The sequence below is a fragment of the Phyllostomus discolor genome, chromosome 4 (assembly GCF_004126475.2).
Source record: "Phyllostomus discolor isolate MPI-MPIP mPhyDis1 chromosome 4, mPhyDis1.pri.v3, whole genome shotgun sequence".
In the NCBI taxonomy this organism is placed as follows: Eukaryota; Metazoa; Chordata; class Mammalia; order Chiroptera; family Phyllostomidae; genus Phyllostomus; species Phyllostomus discolor.
In genome coordinates this window covers 101,356,807-101,374,757 of record NC_040906.2, presented here as the reverse complement: position 1 = coordinate 101,374,757, position 17,951 = coordinate 101,356,807, and the positions used below count along the sequence as shown (strand labels likewise).

Genomic DNA, 17,951 nt, shown 5'->3' with positions numbered 1-17,951 from the left:
GGGAACTGAGTGATTCACAGGTATGGAGCCTTCTGGAAAGTGAGTAGTCCTCTTAGATCAGGGGCAGCACAATCTTTTCTCTCTTGTGCTCCCAGGAAGCCCAAGTCCCAGGATGGTGGCATTCTGCACACCTGCAAGGGTATCCTTGTTCCTGCCATTAGCCCAGCCCTGGTCACCTCCTACCTTGCTGCCTCTGAGAAGACACCTGTTTCCTGAGGGGCAAGGAAGAGGCAGGAGACGAAAGGTCTTGCCCTTTGTCTTTGCCCTTCCTGATGGGAAATTATAATGAATCTGGGATTTCCCTTCCTTTCTGGCCCTGGCCATTGTAGCACAATGTGGAGAGCACAGGCACCCTCACTTTCCTCGTCTATAAAATGGAGTGGTTGTTTCTGCTTCTTGGGGTGATTGGGGTGTTATGTAGGACTAAGGAAGCATTCAGTGAATATCATTACCCCTCTTCTCCCCTGAAAATAAAATATATGTGAGACAGAGGGGCCCAGAGAGTGCCCTGGACTGAGGAGTGCTGGGGGTGGAGTGGAATAAAGGCCAAAGGTGATTTCTCAGGTCTCTGGAGGGAGGACCTGCCACCCCTTGTGCTGCACGGCATGGCTTAACTGAGGTCATGGTGGAAGTATCTAGGTTGGGGGTGAGGGCAGGGGTAAGTGGTCGTCATCCTGGGCACTCCTGCCCTCAGTCAGCCATTCTGTGGCAAAGGGGCTAGTCGTTCTGAGGAAAGGCGAGGGATATGAGGTCTTGTGAGCCTTCCTTATACCGAAGGAGGCCTGCTTGCCTCCTCTTCCAGGGCCCCATGAGGCTAGCTGACCCCATTCTTTCCTGGTCCCATTCCTCTGGGCCTGGAGCTCCCGTGGGCCGGACCTTGGCAGCATGCCTAGGTCAGTGTTGGGGGGGCAGTGTTCAGGACTGGATGATGGTGGCCCAAGGGCAGTGTTGGGCCCTCTTCACAACCCCTGGGTGTTGGGGGAGACATTGCTTCTTTGCTCAACCCCTTTGTTAGGGGTTGCTGATGGGGGATGGTGACAGGCCAGCCCCTCACCACACATTTCCCCCAAATGAAGACCTCCACATCCTGTCCGTCCCCACAGAAAGAAAACTAAACTGTTCTCCCGACTGCGCAGAAAGAAGAACAGGTACTGGCAGTGAGTGCTGCATTTTGGAGGCACCCCAGGCCAGCGTCCTGGCTGGTGGCCCCTGTGCATGCGCCTCATGCCCTTCTCTGAGGGTGCCACTAACTCCTAACCTGCCTTCCTGTGTGTGGTGCTGCCCACAGGGTTGGTGCTGTGTGGTGTCGTGTGTAGCTGTGGGCAAGGCAGAGGGGTCATGGGGGGAATGGCAGGCAGACAGCTTGGGCTCAGTTTAGCACCTGCCTTTGCAGACCCATGTGTGCCAGCTGCGGCTGGACTCAGAGCGTTAGCAGGTGGACTGTGTCACCGGGAAGGAGGCCTGGGCAGTGCAGGGAGGGCTGTGCAGTGCAGTGGTGGTTCTGAAGGGGTGTGTGCCTGTATGCTGTCCTTATATATTTTCTTTTTTCCTCCCTTCCTTCCTTCCTTCCGTCCTTCCTTCCTTCCTTCCATCCTTCCTTCCTTCCTTCCTTCCTTCCTTCCTTCCTTTTTTAATGATGTTATGTATTTATTTTTTGATTTACTTTTTTTGCATTTTTTCTATTACTATTTAGTCCCCTTTTATCCCCCTCCCTCTCTGTATATTCTTCAAGGAGGCAAATACATCCCATGAAATGCAAATTTAATAAAGATGGGGCAATACCGGCAATGTTTTTCACACATCTCTTCTGCTGTCTACGTCTCCCTCCCCCAGGTGATCGGTTACTGTCCTGTCCAGCACAGTGGCCAGTCACCTCATGTGGCTGGCCAGCATTTGGAATATGGCCACTGTAACTGAGGAGCTGAATTTTTAATGTAATGTAATTTAAATATAAATGTAAACACCGCCTATGGCTTATGGCTAGTCTCAGTCAGTACTGTCCTGGAATTTCTGCGAGTACAAACATAGGAGGTGGTTATTTTCTACCACCTTTACATCCAAGTGGAGGTTTATGCACATTTGCCTAGTTTTCAGTACTGAACAATCTGGCTTATGGGCCTCGCCCTGTCATCCCAGCTGCTCTGCAATAGGCATTGCCTCCTGTTCACCCACCTGCCACAGCTTCTGGGTGGTCTTCCATGTTTTCCTGGAAGGGCCCGTTGTCTGTGGGAGCAGAAGTGCAGAGACAGTGATGGCATGGTGTGGCTGGGAGTGTGGTGTGGTTGGGAACGAGTATGGATGGGAGCTAAGCTGTGCTTGGCATTCTGGTGGGAGTGGGTAGACAAGCAGGGAGGCAATGAAAGGCCTTTGGGGTCAGGCTGAGTGGGAGGGGGCGGGTTGTGGGGGGGGGGCTCAGCCTGCACAGCTGCCATGTGGAGTGTGGGCTGAGGCTTACTTTGCCTCCAAGATGTTTGGCTTCCTCCTGCTGTGGGGAGCTTGGGCACTCCTCATGTGGGCCTGATGTGGGGCTGCTGGGCTACCTCTGGCGCAGACTCCTGGGGACCATGGTCCTCCAGTTCAGAGCTCCCCATGTGCTGTGCGGTCTCATTTTCACCAGTCCTCAGGCACACGGACATGCAGTTTCTCACGTGGGGACAACACATTTTCCCAGCCTGTGTGGATGCACGTTATACTCAGTTTCACAGACATGTCTACATGCTCATACATATGCACATGTTTTCATGCACATGGACCCTAAGGCATCTGCACATGCACATGCTCCCTCACAAACACACCTGTGGATTTACACATTTCCTTTCAGATGCTGGGATCTCCCTCCAGCGGGCTCCCTCTTGTTTTGCCTCCACAGTGACAACGCTTCTGCAAAAGGAAACAAGAGCCCTTCACCTCCGCCGGACAGTTCCCCTGCTGCCACCCCTGAGATCCGAGTCAACCATGATCCCGAACCAGCCAGTGCAGCCACCCCTGGGGCTGCCCTCCCCAAGTCCCCATCTCAGGTATCTCAGTGGCCTGTCCCCTTCCCTCCCTGCTCTTTTTCATGCTTTGCTGTTATGCCCCCTCTTTTCTAGTTCTCTTGTTTCCTTCCTGGGCCTTGGTAGGTTTGGAGCTGGAGGCTTTGCCCAGAGAGGGCTAAGCCTGGTCTTGTTCTCCCTTGGGCCCTGCCTGGTCCAGGCTTATCTGAACGGCCTTGGCCCTTTTAGGGACATCTGTGAACATTTCTTTCCTCCTCAGTGTCCCCCTGCCCTGCGGCAGTGTCCGCCCTTTCTCTTCCCTCCCTGGATTTTGCGTGGCTCGACTTTCTCCATCTTCTTTTCCAACTGAGGCACAGGTCCTTGGAGGTGGCTGCCTCCCCTGTCCTCACTTTCTCTCTCCTGTGTGGGGTCATGCAGGTCCTTTAGAGGGACAGCAAGAGAAAGGACTCAGAAGGGTTATGTGAGGTGGGTAGGGGATAGGCTTGTGCTTCTGGTCTGGCTCCTGCTGGAGAAGCCTGGCCTCTGCCCCCAACAGGTTTCTCCGGGTTTCCGCAGGGTCCCCAGGAGCTGGAAGGGGAGGGAAGAGGTGCTACGTTCATGGGCAGACCTCACTGAGCCGTGTTAGACTGTACCCCAGCTCTGTTGGGTTTATGCCATTACCCCTTTAAACAGCTGATTAGGACAAAGATATTATTAGTGATAAGAACCCACACTTGAATAGCACTTACTTTGGGTTGGACACTGTGCCAGCACTTTCCATAGTTTTGTTAATTGAATCCTGACAATCACCCTTTGAAGCAGATGCTGTTATCAGCCCAGCTTGACAAATGAAGAAGCCCAGGCTTGGGGGTGTTGTGTGACTTGCCTGAGGCCCCCAAGTGGGCCGGTGTGTGACAGTGTTTCTTAGGCCTCCTCCAGGCTCTGGCTCTGTGCCGGCCCCTCAGGTGATGGCAGAGGCCGAGCTGGAGCTCCTTTCACAGACTGTGGAGAGACCCCAGGTGTGCAGGAGAGTGGAGGCCTGAGAGAAGGCTGGGTGCGTGGGCTGTGTCTCCGCCACTGTTTCTCAGCCTTCTTATCAGGTGGTGAGCCCTCCTATGGCTACTCCCTTTTTCTTCCCTCTTATTTCACCTCCTTCCCTCCTCCCTTCTTTCCCTTCCCTTTTCTACTTTCTCTCTGCACAGTGTTTCTGAACCTCCTGCCGTGGGAGGGTGGCCATCGTCCTGGTGTTTATCTTGGGGAGCAGTGACTATTCTTGCTTCATTTTTCTCAGTTGCCTGGGTGGGGCCGTGGCCCAGGATGTGACTAACCATGGCTTTGTCTCTATCTCCCCCCCTTTCCCACCTGACCTCCATGCTCTGCTGTGCCTCCCTGTGCTGTCCCTCACCCACTGTTGAATCGCAGCTCCGGAAAGGCCCACCAGTCCCTCCGCCTCCCAAACACACCCCATCAAAGGAGGTCAAGCAGGAGCAGATCCTCAGCCTATTTGATGACACCTTTGTCCCTGAGATCAGCGTGACCACCCCCTCCCAGGTCAGCCGCGGCTGCCGCGGCCCAGCTACCCCCTCCTCTTGCTCTCTTGGGGTGTGCATGAACTTACCTCCATTCCACACCCTATGCCTCTGCCTCAAGAGCCGGGAATCTGGCCACAGAGCCTGGCCCTGAGCCACCCCCTCACTCATTCCTTCATCCTTTCATCCATCATCCCTCATTCACCTCTGAGCATGTATGTGGCCAGACTCAGGGACATAGGTGAATGGTCATAGCAGAGATGGTCAGCTCAGCAGTGGCCTTGTGGTTCCATCAGTGCTATGGCTGAAAGGGGTGGGGAGCATGGACGACCTGGGCTGGTCAGGGCAGGCTTCCTGGAGCAGGTGGCTGCAAGCTGAAACAGTGGCATGTGCTTAGGGCAGGACAGGTGAGAGATGGACTCAGGAACTTCTGGAGTTTAGTGTGCTCATAAATGCCATAAGGAGGCACATAATGCCTATTCACACATGGACAAAAGGAGGGCCGGCCAGGGAAGGTTGCTGTGGTAGCGCTGGAGCGGGATGTGCACAGTGTGCTAACATCTCCAAGACTGGTACCCAGGTCTCCTCGTCAGGCCCTTTCCACGTGAAGCTTGGTTTTGTGTAGCCTACTAATACCAGGCTGTGGTGGGCTTGTGTTGGGCTGCTGCTGTGGGGTTGCCCTACCTGGGAAGCTCTGGGCTCTGTCTCCTCAGTACAAGCTTGGAGGCCTGGAGGAAAGAGGCAGAGCTGGAAGGCATGAATGTGGAGGAAGGGGCAGATGAGATCTGACCCCTAAGAGGAGTCTTGGGGCAAGTAGGCTTCCAGCCAGCCCCCAGGGAGGACTTTGGGTCAGAAGTAGGAACTTCCAGTAGAGGGTGCTAGGTGGGTGCAGGATTCTGCCCTGGCTCAGGAGCCCAGGAGGTAGCCCCTGTCTGTAGAAGGTGGCTGAGTCTGGCCCAGGGGCACTCCTGGAGCATTGCAAAAAACAGGTGGTCAGACCTTCAGGGCAGCATGCTGCTGGGATGCTTGCAGCTGGAGCTTGCCTCTGCCCTGGTGACCTGAGCACTAGTGAACCCTGACTGGGGAGAGGTGCTGGTACTTACCTACATGACCTTGTTCAGTTTTCAACCACCCTCAGTGAGGGGGTTGTCTCCATTTAACAGGTGAGCCTATGGGCCTGACTGGTAGCCAGACCAGACTGCCTGTCCCAAGTGTGTCCATCTCCACATTCACCGCACATTGGCCTCACTGCCTTTCCACTCACTGCAGGGAACTGGGTGTCTGCCCAGTGGGGATGGGGAATGTACACTGTGGGTGCTGTTGCCTGGGGCTGGGGTGGGCTTGTCCCCATCCACGAAGCTATGCTGACAGGGCTGCTCTCCTGGCTTGTGGTAAGTAGCCTGTGTCCCTGTGACAAAGACAGTCCTGGTCTTGCATGGTGGGGATGGTGGCCATCTGTCGTTTGACCTGGTTACTGTGTCCCCTTGGAGTATGAGGGGAGCAGCTGTCTGGGCTTGAATGACTTCTGAGAAGGTGGGTGGTGGGGCTACTTGGGGGAGAGAGATGCTAGGAGGGCACCTAGTGGCTGTGCACCTAGGGTGTCCTGAGCATATATTTCCATAGAGACAAAGGGTTATGACAGAGGGACAGAGCAGTGATGTCTCTCCCCCAGGATCATCAAACGGTTTGACCTAAAGAAAAAGTCAGTGGTTGAGATGAGCTTGGGACAGGGCCTCTGGGACCGGGGCCTCCTGTCCAGGAAGAGTCCACGTGGTCTGGGCTCACTAGGCTCTGTGTCTTGGCACCAAATGTTCATTCTTGGGCCTGAGGGTTTTGGCTTTGTCCCAGCAGGCCATACCTCAGCTGTGCAAGCCCCTCCCCACACTTCTGGGTCTTTATGGGGGCCCTCAGAGGGACAAGGGCTAGAGGGTGCTCCCTATCAGTGCTGAGTGCCTATCAAGAGCAAGTGGAGCTGGGCTGGAGCGGGCTTCTGAGGGCTGTGGCCCTCCCAGAAGTGTATGAGGGTTGGGGAGGAGGACCTGGGCTGAGCCCGTTTCCTGACCCAGAAAGGGAGACCCTTCATACCAGATGGAGGCCACTCCACCCAGGAGGGCAGCATGTCATCTGCTGTGGTGTTGAGCTGGCTGTCCTCTGCAGGTGGCTCTGGGAAAGACCCTTTCCTCCCATGATTGTGAGGCCCAGCTTACAGTGTGGCTGGTTCTCCCAGCGTGATCAGGGCCACTATGTCCCAGCCTCCCAGCGCTGTGCTTATCACATGAACATTCATGAGCTGTACCCAGACCCACTGAATGGTATTCTCAGGGTGGTTGGGGCAGGATCTTTAATTTAATTAGACAAAAATATCACAGGTGTTGGGGACCCCACCTTAATGATTGGACTTCTAGGCAGAGTGATTGGCTCCGCTCAGCCCTGCCCTTGCTTCCTGGAGCTGGCTAGTGGTTGGGTGTCTTCACAGGGTGGCCTGTCCATATGGGGCAGTGAGGGGAGACTGAAGCCTTTCCCAGGGGCCCTATAGGTCAGGGGTACCAAATGTGGTCTTGTCCAGCCTGGTCTGTTGCCTGTGCTGCTTCTGGGGGTGTGTGTGAAATCTTGGGAGTTGGTGGTGCAGGGAGATGAGAGGCACAGGTGCTTCTGTCAGCCTGCAGGGTAGAGACCAACGAAAGAGGGGGTGGGGCTTGGCATTGGTCTGGCAAGTAATTGGCCTGTTCCCAGTGACTGAGGTGGGTGCCAGGCTTGTGTGGGTAGGAATGTGTGCTGGGGTCTGGCATGGAGAGTGCTGCTTTGTGTGTGAGGTGGACATCATGTCCCTGATTTTGGGTGCCTGCTGTGTGTGTCTGTGTTGAGTGCTTTCTACTTGTCACTAATTGCCTTCCTCCTCTGCTGCTGCTGCTGCCAAGTTTGAGACCCTGGGGCCTTTCTCGGAGCAGGCCAGTCTGCTGGACCTGGACTTTGACCCCATCCTGCCTGTGGCGAGCCCTGTGAAGGCGGCCACACCCTCTGGTCAGGTTGGTTTGAGTCCACCACCACCCGTGGGCCCATTGGCCTCTAGGCTACCAGGCCCTGGGCTTATGCTTGCCCACTAAGCCCTGTGGGACCATGTAGGCCTGGGCCTTTAATGACCTTCTCCCACTCACACTCTGGTCCCTGGCCCTTGTCACCTCTCTGGTCCTGATTATGGGGGAAGGGAAGATAGCAGACAGAGGCTGGTGAGAGGACCCTTGGGAGGAGAGTCAGCTGAACACTCACCTGGCAGTATACCATCCATCCCAGCACCCTGTGCCTCCCCTGGGAGCAGCCCTGTGTTGGGCACACTCCCTGGCCTGGTGTTGTGGCCCCTGAGACGTGTCCAGGACTCAGCTGTCTGGGGCCTGCAGAGCCTGGCTCAGGGCTGGCCTGTGCCTGCTGGCTCACCCTGGATGGGTGCAGGGGTGGGGGAAGGCGGTCACTGGGGACTGCTTGCCTGAGCCTGTCTCTAACTTCTGTGCTAACTCTGTCCTTGTCCCTGTGCTGTGCTCAGCCGATCCCCTGGGACCTCTGGGAGGTAAGCCATGTTTGCTCTGTGCCTGTCCCCAGGGGTGGGGCGGGCGGGGGAGCTGCTCCTTCACATGTGCTGGGCCCACTTACCTATTCCTTCATCTAGCCTGTTCACAGGTGCACAGGGGGCTGTTCTGCTGCTTCCTTCTGGGGAAGCACCATGCCTCCATCTGGGCCCTATGGAAACAGGGCTTCTTGGTGTAGCCTAAGAAGGGGGCCCTTCTTGGTGTGGCCCAGTTGTCAGGACCTGTGAGTGGCCCAGACAGTGACTAGCTGGTCACCCAAAATGGACATGGTGTACTCATGCTGGGCTGAGGCTTAGAGCTGGAGGGCCTTGGTGTGGAGGGTACTTGTTCTTGAGGAGCTTTCTACCCACAGGGGCCACATAGGGCAGTGGAATCAAGGGACTGTTGGAACAGAGAAGGAGGGGAGGGAAGGCAAACTGAGATTAGGTGCCCTTATGTGAGCAGGGCCTGCTGGGCATGTGGCATCAGAACCTAGTGGCTCTGACATAGAGGGTTAGGGAGGGCATGGGACCTGCCCTGCAGGAGCAGGGGCTGGGGTGACAGTGCTGGTAGCCAGGCTCCTGGCCACTTGGTAAGCTCCATAATAGGGTTACACTTCGGAGGAGGCCTGGTGGGAGCTGGCAGAGCCATTTGAATGAGCAGATTTCAGTGGGTTCTAAAAGTATGTTGGTGCATTCATACACCTGCCTGTCCCTTGGCAGTGATAGGATCAAGGGATTGGAAGTAGGTGTCCTTTCTGAAGGTCTGCATCTGTTCCCCACTGGGCTCTGGCCAGGTGGCCTGCCACAGGCACTACTCTCCCTTCTGACTACACTGGTGGCTCATGCATGTCTTCTGTCTCGTGCCCTGCCCAATACCTTCTCCCCCTTGCCTCCTACCTACCCACCCTGTTCTCCCTGGTGGCCATCATCAGCCCACAGAGAGTCCAGCTGGCAGCTTACCTTCCAGGGAGCCTAGTGCTGCCGAGGGCACCTTTGCTGTGGCCTGGCCCAACCAGATGGCAGAGCCGGGCCCTGCCCAAGTAAGTGCCCACCTACCAGCCCCCTATCTGTTCCCAGTATCTGGGGGTGTACCATGGAAGATGAACCCAGAGAAGGGGCACAGGATGGACAAGGCCACAATGAGACTGAGGCTGAGGCAAGGGCCATGAGCCAGGTGCCTCAGAATGGGGCTTGTCATTTGTGTTAGGGGTGGCTGGAGTCAGATTAGCCCTTCTTCCCTCACCACCCTCACCCCAGTCTCCTGGTTGAGGCCTTTCACAGTGGGAGGGAGGAACATTTTGAGCACCCACTAGTTTGTGGTGGTATCTTTTCAGAATTTTCTCATTTAACTTTCTCCTTACACTAGATGTCTCCTCCTTTTACAGAGCTAGGGAGGTTGAGAGATTGCTCCCAGAGCTGGAAGTGACCAAGTTTGAGTGTTGGTCTTGGGCAGCCTGATTGCATTCAGGTAGCATCCACTTGGTCTTGTCCAGGTTTCCAGACTGTGCTTCATCCTCTCCTGGGAGAAGCCTATGTGGGCAGGTAGGCAAGGCAGGTTCAAGGAAGCTGAGGCTAGGCCAGACCTTGTGCCCATGAGCGGTGCTTGTGAGGGAGGGTCGGGGTGACGCCCTGGGACCTGTGCTATCTTGTGCCTGTCAGCACCTTCTCCAGCTGTTCCCCAAGCCCAGGGCCTCATCTTCCCTCCAGGGGCTCTCTGTACAGTGCAGAGACACCGGCCAACTCTGGACACCCCTTGGGTGCTTCCCTCAGTGGCCCTGTTCTTTGTCCTGGTGGCGGTGCCCCCACCCTGCGTTTGACCCCATGCGGGCATTTATGTTGCAGCCAGCAGAAGCCTCAGAGGTAGCAGGTGGGACCCAACCTGCAGCTGGAGCCCAGGAGCCTGGGGAGTCGGCAGCGAGTGAAGCAGCCTCTGTAAGACTCAGGGACCAGGGCTCTGTCTTTCTTCCCTGCTGTCTGTCTGTCAGCCTGCCTGCCTGTGCCTCCTAGCTCTGTGTCTTGCCTGTTCTCTTTGCTTGGTCCAGGTTGTAGTTACTGTCAAGACTGGAGGCAGGCTGGGCTGGCATCAGGCTCAGATACCCCCTTCCCCTGCCAAACAACCCCTGCTCCCTGGGACTTCCTCCTGCTCAGGCTGACCTGTGCTCTTCCCCCAAACCCTGCCCAGAACTCTCTGCCTGCCGTTGTGGTGGAGACCTTCTCAGCAGCTGTGAATGGCACTGTGGAAGGAGGCAATGGGACTGTGCGCTTGGACCTGCCCCCAGGGTTCATGTTCAAGGTGAGGCCAGGCTACGGACCCCACAGCTCTGCTGTCTGACAGTGTTCTGGGGGTGGGATCACCCCATTTATAGATGAGAACACTGAGCCCTGAAGACTGTGTAGGTGGTCCAAAGTTGTCCTGCTCGTACAACCCTGCTACCCAATCAGAGGGGTGGTATCTGGTTTCCTGAGGTTCATATACTCCTGGTCACTGTTGCACACCACACCGGAGCCACCACAAGGCTTGGTGCACTATACAGGGTTGCAGGTGGGACTAAGGGCCTGAGAGGGGAGGATGTCCAGCTCTCCCCAACCTCTGCAGGTGCAGGCCCAGCATGACTACACAGCCACTGACACAGATGAGCTGCAGCTCAAGGCTGGGGACGTGGTGCTGGTGATCCCCTTCCAGAACCCTGAAGAGCAGGTGAGGCTGGTATGGGGCTAGGCTGGCTGCAGGGCAGCTGGGCAGCAAGAGACTCCTTTCCTCCCCTCCTCTCCTGTCTTTTTCTCTCATCATTCATTACTCCCCACCCTTTCTACTTTCATTCTATCCTTTCCCTCTGCCTTTTGGCTGGCTTATCTCCCATGTTGTCATATTTCCCCCTCTGTTGCTGTCTCCCTGACTGTCTCTTCTCTCTTTCCTCACTTTCTTCCTCGAAGTTTGTCTGCTTCCTTCTTTAATCAGGCTCTGTCCACTTTCTCCCAGCTTTACACATATTTCTCCACTTTTCCCTGCCCTGCCCTGAGTTCTCCCTCCTTCCAGGACAGGGTCCCTGGCTGTCCCTCCATGAATTCTCCTGCCCTGCTTACTGCTACTTAAGGTGCTTGCTCCGTGTACTCATATTGGGCTCCTATAATCCTGCATGCCATCCCCTCCAGGCTGGCCTCGTGCCCGGCCACATAGGACCCACAGGGACAGTGTGTGGTCTCTAGCAGTGTATGACCCCTGAGTATCCCAGCTGTTTCTTACCCCAAATGTCTTCCAGAACCTTCTCTTCCTGCTATGGCTTCTGCATGTTAGTTTTTTTAGTCAGAGTGGGCTCCCTCATGTCCTGGACCCGGCCAGGTGAGGCAGAACTATCTCCTAGGTCGGGATGGGCTGCTTTGTGCATGTAGATGTGGCTCCTTAGCAGTAATCTTACTGTGTGGTGTCAATGAGCCTTTGCAGGGTACCAGTGGTGGTGTGGGGTGCCCACCTTGATATCTGGGTGACATTAACAGTGTATAAAAGGCCTAGTTAGACTGACCTATTTAGTTTTCAATATGTCCATGTGGTTTAGTTGTCGGGCTGGCTGAAGGTAGGAGGAAGGCTGGGTATGGGATGAGGCCAACCTGGGTGGGGGTCCTGGGCTGGGCTTTAGGGTACCAGGTACTTACTGAAGCCACACTGGGCTGGGAGATTTGTGCAACAATGATTTCCTGGGCCTGCTGAATCAGCCAATTCTCCTAAACCTCGGGTCTCCACTGATCTCCATCGTGGGCTAGGCCTGGGCTGGGTATGGTTTTCAGAAGCAGAATCCTGGCCCCTGGCCCATAGCCGAAGTCAGCTAGGGCAGATGAAACAGCAAAAACATAGGTGGGTAGCAGTTGCAGCCCGGCTGAAGGGACAGTGATGTCCTCAGCCACAGGCCAGGTCAGTGGCTCATGCAGGTCCAGGGTCAGGGTTAGGAGCCTGGGAAGTTGTAATCCCTGGGAGGGGCAGGGTTAGGGCAAAGGCCCCTTTGGAGGGCTTGGTGGGGTGTCTCCAGAAGCTTTTTTTAAAAAAGATTTTATTTATTTATTTTCAGAGAAGGAAGGTCGGGGGGTAGGGGGGAGAGAGAGAGAGAGAGAGAGAGAGAGAGAGAGAGAGAGAGAGAGAGAAACATCAACGTGCGATTGCTGGGGGCCGTGGCCTACAACCCAGGCATGTGCCCTGACTGGGAATCAAACCTGCGATGCTTTGATTCGCAGCCTGTGCTCAATCCACTGAGCTACGCCAGCCAGGGCTACTCCAGAAGCTTTTCATACTCAACAGAACTTTCTGGAGTTGTCTGTGTAAGTCTGGAAGGACAGCTGATGTCCTCAGTGAAGTGTCCTCTGTGGGCATCTGACATTGAAGAGCTCCTTGGCTGGGATCGAGGGGTTGTTCAGACATGTTCAGACCAGTGCAACCATCAGCCTGCCTTTCCAGAGTGAAGAGGACTTGCCAAATGACGAATTCAATGCACCTGCTGAAGGGCAGATAGCTTCTGGGGCAGTTAGGTTTGGGTCTGGGGAGATTATCATGGAATGCTGCCTGGAGGAGGTGTTCTTTAAGGGGCAGTGTGACAAGCTAGAGGAGGGAACATTTTCCCAGCAGACCCTCAGTGGGACACATACTCTGTAGGGTCCAAGTACCCTCTTTCCCCATCCCTGGGTGCTCTGCTTCCCCTTCAGGATGAAGGCTGGCTCATGGGCGTGAAGGAGAGTGACTGGAACCAGCACAAGGACTTGGAAAAATGCCGGGGTGTCTTCCCTGAGAACTTCACGGAGCGGGTTCAGTGAGGGCAGCAGCTGGTAGAGCTCTCTGGGTGTGTGAAGAACATCTTTTCCCAAAAAATGTGTGTGTTTATTTTTGTTTATTTTTTTTCTTTAATTTTGGAAAGCAAAGGGAAATCAAGAGGAGAGACTAAGCCAAGAGGTGTTCTCCCAAAGATAAGGTTATTTTCCAAAGAGCCTGGTTTCGGCAAGTTTGGTAGAATCACCAGTGTTCCTGAAGCTGCTGTGTCCCCTAGTTGATTTCCTGGCTGCCCCTGCCAGCGCTCTTTGGGTGGCTGCTACCACTAGTGCCCAGCTGAAGGGCAGGGCCTAGGAGCCTCAGAGCCACCGTGCTTGCCTGAAGCTTTCGGCTGAGCCATTTGGGCAAGGGTCCTCCTTTCCTGGCAGCTGCTGTGGTGGATCCAGGCTCTCCAGGCACCTTGGGACCCAGACAGCCAGCTGGCCTTGCCCTGTCCTGCAGACCGTCTGTGTGCCGTTTGGAAATAAATCATAGTGTTCAAAACAAAATGAAACAAAAACACTGACAAAAGCACTCAGAAAATGTGTGTTTATTTTTCTCCATCCATTCCTGTTTCCTGTGCATTGTAGCTGATTACCTATGGCTTTCCTGCAACTCAGGCCCTCCCCTCAGGCCCTCTCCCTGTGTGGTTTTAGTGGTGGTTGGATGGGAGGTGACAGGAACAGGTGTTAGCAAGGGAAGACCAAGAGCTTGAAGAAACAGCTGTGTGCTAAGAAGTCTGCAGGTGCCTCCCTGAATCATGTGATTTAATATATGTGAGAACTTGGGGTCAGGTGCCAGGAATCTTTGTCACAGCTTAGGAAACAGGCCTGAGGAGGTTTGATGGCTTGCAGGAGAGTGGTGGGATGGGTCTGAACCTGAGCAGCTGGTCCAAGCATATGGGAAAGGCCTCTGCCTAGTGTGCCAGGACCATCAAGCTTGGCCTCTCAACTGCTCCATCCAGGCTATCTGGGGCTGAGCATCAAGGTCAGCGTGTGACTGTGAACATAACCCATGTGCATCTGTTCCTCCACGTTCCAGGAAGAATAGTCATCTGACCTCCCTGCCATCACTGCCTCCATGTCCCAGAAACTGTTCCACCACAGGTTACATTATGAACAGTATATATCCTTCTTTAGCCATTTGGAGACTTGTGGCAGTGGGTGCACCTGAGTATAAGTTCAGTCTCCTGAATACTCACTCACTCATCATTTCCCATATAGGCATTGAGGTTACAGGAAATAAAATATGTACCCCTGATGTGCTCACAGTTGGGGAAAGCAGAGCAATTGAGACCACAGCAGGGGCTGTCATGGTAGTATGCTCAAGGTTCTGTAGACAAAAAGCCACCACTCTGGCTTCACATGGGAGGAGGTGTCTGCTGGGCCTTTAGGGTTAGTGGGGGTCCCCAGGAACTGACTGATGCAGGGAAGGCTCATTTTAGGCAGAGAAGCAGGTGAAAGAGTAGGCAAGTGGGGCCAAGAGGTTACAGTTAAGTTGTAGATGCCTGTGGGGGTTTGAGCTTCTGCTGAGGAGTCTGGAACTCAGAAAGAGGTAGAGACTGAGGCCAGGGAAAAAATGAAGGCACCTGGTGGAGGAGGGAGGAAGGAGAGGTTTTTGTGGCACTGACTGCTGAGGAGCTGTGAAAGGCCTTACGAGAAGAACTCCCTCCTTCAGAAATAGTGGTCCATGAGTCTGGACAGAATGGGATGGGCAGTTGACCCAGTCTTGGTTGTCTTGCTCTGGGGTCCCCACGGCTTCCTGAGAGGACACAGGTAGGCTGCTCTCCTTAGGCAGAAGAGCAAATCACTAATCAGAAAGGCCCTTTTCAGTGTAATTAAAAAGGGTAACTAACAGTGAGCATGGGAGCTGCCTTCCTGGCAGCCCCTGGCAGCCACTGCTGGTGGAAGAAAGGGAGCTGAGATTTCCCCTCCCAATCAGCCCAGGTCAATGCCCAAAGGCAAAGATGAATGTTGAGACTTGCTAAAAGAAAGGCTTGGAATCCCACCGTGGACAGAGGCTGTGTCCCCCAATCTGTCAACCTCAAGTGTTTAGCTCATGTCCCCAAAGTGCCCTGTCCAGTGGGAACTACCTGGGGTGATCAGGAAGGAGGCACAGCTCTTCACTCAGGAGATGACAAGCTCATGATGGGCCAAAATTTATTCACAGAGATCATCGCAGAGGTAAGGCAATGGGATTTTTTGTTCTGGAAGCCCGTTCTTATTTCAATAGGTCTAGAGCAGGGTGTCAAACTCATTTTCACCAGGGGCCATATTAGCCTTGTGGTTGCCTTCAAAGGGCCAAATATAATTTCACCTCCTTAACAGTTAAGGAGTAGTTGCATACAGTCCTAAAATTATTTTGGCTCTTTGAAAGCAACCGTGAGGCTGATATGGCCCCCAGTGAAAATGAGTTTGACACCCCCTGGTCTAGAGAACATGTAGTTTCTCTAGAGCAGAGTCATGGAATGGGCTGGGGAGGTGCTGGAAATTTATCCTTTTACTAATGAGCTGGTAACCTCGAATCTATGGCTTGAGGTAGGTGTCTTCACCTAAGCTTTAGGTGGGTGTTCTAACTGCCCAACTTCCCCAAATGCCCATGGCACCACAGACCTAATGTCCTGTAGGCTGGGCTCATCAAACATAGGGCAAGCCCTAGATGCTGCTGGGTGCCCACCTAATACTCATCTGTTCCTTCTCCCTAACTGAACTCTGATTTTGTTCAAGTACCAGTGAATTCCACTAAAGTCACCCTGCCTTCCCTGCAGCTCTGGGTGGCTTTATGACACAGTCCTAGCCAGTGAGATGAGGGAGGGTATCATTTCCTAAATGAAAAGTCAAAGCCTTGTTAAGAGAAAGGGACTTACTTCCTTCCCTGCCTGGAATGAGGGCTGTAGGTGCAGCAGGCATCTGTGAACCTGAAGCTATAGGTATGAGGACAAAGACACTGAGGATGGTAGAGTGGCAGGACATCATCACAGTCATGTTCATTCCAACCCGATTACTGTCTCCTGACATTTTTTATGTGTGTGCAAAGTGTAAGCCCATCATATCTGTGGGGGGCCTCTTTTACTTTAAGTGTTCCTGATGTGTGCCCCAGTGTCTGTCACCAAGTCCCCTGACTGGCCTCATTTCCTCTTAGTTCAGGCCTGTTACCTTCTGCTGCACAAATGTGATAGTGTCCTGGTAGGCCTCACTACCTTCAATCCATCCCTGGAGTATACCATGGCTGCCAGGGTGGTTTTTCTGAAACTCATTTCTTACTCCCATTACTCCTGTGTTTAAATCCCTTGGTAGTTTCCATCTCCCGCACAAATCCAAATCTGTTACCCAGACTCTGCAGGTTGTGGCCACTGACCATCTCTGTACTTGATTTTCCTCCACTCCCAGTTTTGAATTTCATGTCCTAGTAACATTGCTGAGCTACATGTCCTCTTCCCTCTGTCCATCTTTGCTATGCTGTGGCCAACTGTTCCTTCACTTGCTCATGTTCACTCCCTAGTAGGACTTGAGTGACCAGTCCCAGGGGTTGGCTACCTCTGAGCTTCCCTTCATCTGTCCATCTGCCACAGAGCAGTATTTAGGGGATTGAGCTGCCCACCCTTCCTTCCCCTGACTGTAGGACCTAAGTCAGGATCCAGGTTCAGGATGCTTGGAGAGTGCTGTGTTCTACTGTGCTCCATCACACTCTGCTCCATTCGTGCCACGTGGCCACCACTGCTTATTGCAGAGGCCACAGGTCATTGTTTACTAGAAAATGAAATAAATGAGTCATAATCACATCACCCCACCCCAGTAACCTGTTTCGTTTTTGCCTATTTTGGGCTGTAGTTTTTAAAAACTCAAGGGCAGACTGGTATTTCTCCTGGTTGCATTTTACCCTGTTAGATTTAACCCAATAGTTGAGATTGTCAGCCCTCCACAGGCTCTGAGTCAACTGTGGCAGACTTGTGTTTCAGCCTGTGGTCTAACAGGGCAAAGCTGGTGCCCAGGTGACAGGCAAAGAGAGGAACAGGAGAACAAATCTTGACTCTGCTCAGTATCTCCCCTCTGTGAAACCTCCAACAGTCCATTCAGAGGACTCAATCCAAGCTTCCACATGGGTTTAAAAAAGAGGTGGTAACAGAATTGCTGAGTTCCACAAAGTCAACTCATGCCTGCATACATAGTCTCTTTTAAAATACTGGTTTCCCAGAGTTTGACCTCCCATCATTGTCTTGTCATCTACTAAACATTCTCTATTTTATTGGCAAGACCATGAGATCCCAAGGCAGGGATTACACTTTAAGATATGTGTCCATAATTTTTTGAGCCAACAGCTCATTCAAGTGAACATTTCACACCTGTCAGATTGGCTGCCATCAATAAATCAACAAACGTGGTGAGGGTACGGAGAAAAGAGCCCTTTTGCACTGTTGGTGGGAATGCAGACTGGTGCAACTACTGTGGAAAGCAGTATGAAGTTACCTCAAAAAATTAAAAATGGACCTGTCTTAATGACTCAGTGATCCTACTTCTGGGACTATATCCAAAGAAACTCAAAACACTAATTAAAAAGAACAAGCACCCCTATGTTCATTGCAGAGTTATTTACAACTGCCAATATATGGAAGCAGCCCAAGTGTCCATCAGCACGAGTGGATAAAACAACTATGGGACATTTACACAATGGAATACTACTTGACAATAAAAAAAGAAAATTTTACTTTTTGCAATAGTATGGATGGACCTGGAGAGTATTATGCTAAGTGAAATAAGCCAGTCAGAGAAAAACAAATATCATATGATTTCACTTTTAAGTGGAATCTAATGAACAAACTGAACTAACAAGCAAAATAGAAACAGACTCATAGATATCAGGATGACAGCTACTGGTGGCAGGAGGTTAGCGGAAAAGGAAAAAGGAAAAGCAAAAAGAGCAAAGAGCAAAAAGGAAAAAGGACTCATGGACATGGACAACAGTGTGGTGATTGCAGGGAGGAGGGCGGTATAAGGAAGTTAAATGGTAGTGGAAAAAATAAACAAAAATTAAAAAAAAACGTAAAAAAGACTGACAGTGACCAGAGGGGAGAGGGGAGAGAATTTCAGGGGAAGGGGGGA

The 17,951-nt window shown here is 53.1% G+C and overlaps 1 protein-coding gene across 32 annotated transcripts in view; it reads left to right on the top strand.

The window, feature by feature from the left end:
- The window catches only part of BIN1 (bridging integrator 1), a 54,389-nt gene extending 41,003 nt beyond the window's left edge, over positions 1–13,386 (top strand). For 5 of the 32 annotated variants that reach the window (XM_036023688.1, XM_036023679.1, XM_036023684.1 and 2 more), the window contains 9 exons: positions 2,822–3,017; positions 4,395–4,523; positions 7,420–7,527; positions 8,040–8,063; positions 8,996–9,103; positions 9,906–9,995; positions 10,246–10,356; positions 10,660–10,761; positions 12,753–13,386. In XM_036023688.1, the coding sequence (XP_035879581.1) occupies positions 2,822–3,017; positions 4,395–4,523; positions 7,420–7,527; positions 8,040–8,063; positions 8,996–9,103; positions 9,906–9,995; positions 10,246–10,356; positions 10,660–10,761; positions 12,753–12,860 (976 nt within the window). In that variant the 3' untranslated portion in view covers positions 12,861–13,386. Of the gene's footprint in view, positions 1–1,103; positions 1,149–2,821; positions 3,018–4,394; positions 4,524–7,419; positions 7,528–8,039; positions 8,064–8,995; positions 9,104–9,905; positions 9,996–10,245; positions 10,357–10,659; positions 10,762–12,752 lie in introns of all 32 variants that reach the window. The other 27 variants (XM_028508792.2, XM_028508793.2, XM_028508802.2 and 24 more) reach the window with 23 other exon arrangements.
- The last annotated feature ends 4,565 nt before the right edge of the window (positions 13,387–17,951 follow it).